The sequence below is a fragment of the Mesocricetus auratus genome, unplaced genomic scaffold (genome assembly GCF_017639785.1).
Source record: "Mesocricetus auratus isolate SY011 unplaced genomic scaffold, BCM_Maur_2.0 Super-Scaffold_100004, whole genome shotgun sequence".
Classification (NCBI taxonomy): domain Eukaryota; kingdom Metazoa; phylum Chordata; class Mammalia; order Rodentia; family Cricetidae; genus Mesocricetus; species Mesocricetus auratus.
Genome location: NW_024429189.1, coordinates 54,957,266 through 54,960,667, shown reverse-complemented (window position 1 = coordinate 54,960,667; position 3,402 = coordinate 54,957,266). Strand labels below are relative to the sequence as shown.

The following is a 3,402-nucleotide window of genomic DNA, read 5'->3' as shown; positions in this document are numbered from 1 at the left end:
ACAATGTCATTCATAATAGTCTCCAAACATCTTAAACCTATAAAAGTGTTATAAACACCGATAATTAGAAAACTTTAAAATTCTGAAGAAAAAATACAAGAAGACATTAGAAAATGGAATGATGTTATGTACTCAGATACTGACAATTATTATAAAAAACTATTTTGTCAGTTTAAAGATTCAGAGCAAAAAATCAAAACATTCTTGCCATTTTTATAGAAACATGAAACTGTTTCTAGAATTCATAAACAGAAATGTCTCCAGACAACCAAACCAATCCTGAGAAAAAGAACAGTGCAGGAGAAATTAATATTCTGATCTAAAAGTATACTATAGAATTAAAGTAACAAAAGTAGCAGATTTTGCTTTGGGGGGCTATTCTCCCTAGTGCACAAATTTCTTTTGATGACCATTAGACTTAATCATGGGAACTCCAGGCATATTGGGGTATTTTCAGAGTTTAAGTTGAATGCATTCCATTCAAGTAACTAAATAGTACAAATGAATCACTTTTGTAAAGAGAGAAACATCTATGACTTGAGACAAATATGGATAAAACATTGACAGTTGCTTTTATCTGATTTTGTATGGTAAATTGTGAATTAGTAACAAAAATGGAGGATGGAAGAATTAAGAATTATAAAAAAGTAAAAGAAAAATTTTATTGCAATGATTGAATATTATGATATTCCACAATATGGGATATTGTACACACAATCACAACTGAAAACCAAGCAGTAAAACTATATCTATATCTATATCTCTATACATAGATACATTCAAATATTCAACATATATACATGTAAAAAATCTGTTTCATTATGTTTATACTTATAGTAATGGCATTGTATACTTACAATTTTAACATTTAGTATCAGATAGTCTATTTCTGTTTTGTTGAAATGCATTTTCATATAAGTGTCAGTATTATTAACTAAAATCAGGAGCATTTTTCTCTATTTTGTGATTATAGACATATTGACTTACAATAAGCTTTATTTTTAGCATAGTTCAATATTGAAAATGAAACTTTTCATAAACCAATTTTTGTCAAAGACCTTTTTCATTGCACCTTTTACATCTTTGTTCCTCAGACTGTAGATGATGGGATTGAGCATGGGAATAATAATGGTATAAAATGTCGAAATTATCATGTCATGCTCCAAAGCATAGTTGGAACTAGGTCTCACGTACATGAAGATGATGGTTCCATGATAGATAGACACTCCAGTGAGGTGAGCTCCGCATGTAGAAAACACTTTGCTCCTCCCTTCAGCAGAATGCATCTTCAGAATGGAAAAGAGAATGAAACCATAGGAAATGAGGACGATCAGGATAGTGATGAGCTCAACAGTGCCCACATAGTAGAAGAGAAGAAGCTGATTGATGTGGGTGTCAGAACAAGAAATAGCTAGGAGAGGAGGAACATCACAGAAGACATGCCTAATTTCATTGGATCTACAAAAGGACAGACTGAAAGTGGCTGCTGTGTGGACAGAACCATTTATAACGCCTCCAACATAAGACACAATAATGAGTGGCAGGTAAACTCTGGGTGACATGCTCACTGCATACAGAAGTGGGTTGTAGATGGCTACATAGCGGTCATATGCCATTGCTGCCAAGAGAAAACATTCTGTGTTCCCAAAAGCAACAAAAAGGAACATCTGTGTTACACATCCAGGATATGAGATGGATTTATCGCTAGAAAGGAAATTGACCAGCATCTTTGGTGTGACAACTGTGGAATAACAAGCATCTAATAATGATAAAGCACATAGAAAATAATACATGGGATTATGGAGCCTGGAATCCCCAATTACCAACAAAACTAATCCCAAGTTACCTATCAAAGTAAAAATGTAAATTGTGAGAAATAATAGAAATAATAAGACTTTCAGGTTCTTATTGTTTGTGAAACCTGTTAGTATAAACTCTGTGATCTCAGTCATGTTGCTTGCCTGAAAATAACTATCAGATAGAACACTTGACATTTCTGTTTGGTTATTAGGGTTACAAAGGCAAAATCCTGCAAAAACTGTGTCTATTCACTCATATGCTCATGTTTGTGTATTGTATAGGGAATCAGAGATGTTGTTCTTGGTGAATCAAATGCAATGAAGGAGTTCAGTCTCAAGAGATTCATTAGTCTGTTAAAATAAATTAGAGAAATTATTTTTATATTTTGACTAAGTTCAGGTTCCTAATCATCAAATACAATACTTAGTATTCTTAATTAATTTTTTCCAGATTTCTTTGCTGTATTACATTGCATTCAAATTCAGAAGACTGACAGCTTTAAATTCACACAAGATTCAAAAAATGACATGACTTAATGACTTGATGTTAACATTAGGATCAATGGGACTGAATTGAATCTGCTTAAGAGAATGTAAGCATCTTTTAGTTAATATTAACAAAACTGTTGAAAATGAGATGCATTATATTTCAAACTTATTCCACCCACGTTTTTAAACAAAGCATTTCAAATCCTTTCCTTTGATAATTATTTCTTTCTATTAGAACATAAGGTAAAATGAATGATGCATAATAGATCATAAATACTTCTGGATATTAGGTGTACCTCACTTTAAAATAAAAACAGATTCAATGTTATAATTTATTCTGATTTTTTTCAGCATCTGCTCTATTTTACTTAACAAGTATTTTAAAATACACCTATGTGCATTTTGGTGTTTTCTTCTTTACATTCTATAATTTTATCATTTCATTTTATTTTACTGAGTAAAGTCCTCATGTAGACCTAATGAGACTTGAATTCAGTATGTAGTCAAGAATGACATTAAATGCCCCATTCTCCTATTTCCACCTCTGATGTAGCAGAATTACAAGCATGTGGTACCATGTCTGATTTTATGTGCTGCTATGTCTGAAACTAGGGTTTTATATTTGTTAAGCAAGGACTCAACATTCTGAACCAAATCCATGCCATTGTTTTTTCCTAATCTTAAGGTCTAATTAACAGAAATTTCAATTAAAATGTCTGATATGATGTAAACTGGGTATGTTATGAGGTACATTAGTTTCAGAAATAATTAATGGTCTTTCTCTGAATGACTAAGAATTTTTACACAACAGATAAACCCTCAAAGTTAAATTTTGCATAATAGAGTTATTACAGAAGTTGTTGCTCAAAGAAAAAAATTAACATATACCACACTTGGGCCAATTGAAGGGTGTTCACTCTATAGTTTATTGACCATGTTTAATGTACAATCATGAAAACTGTTGGTTTAAGCAACTGGAATATATTTTGGTTACATCTACCTGATATCCCTAGAGAGATACTACAAGGGTAAATAATTGTCTAACACAAAAGTGAAGTCAGTTCCTCAACTGTCTGTCAAAACTCATTGTTTAATAATATCGACATGTAGAGGT

General features: G+C 31.8%; 1 protein-coding gene across 1 annotated transcript; it reads right to left on the bottom strand.

The window, feature by feature from the left end:
* Positions 1–1,001: 1,001 nt before the first annotated feature.
* Positions 1,002–1,994, bottom strand: LOC101844707 (olfactory receptor 1094-like). The gene has a single exon (XM_005064607.3). It carries the CDS (start codon positions 1,992–1,994, stop codon positions 1,002–1,004), a length of 993 nt encoding a protein of 330 aa, XP_005064664.3.
* Between the last annotated feature and the right edge of the window lie 1,408 nt (positions 1,995–3,402).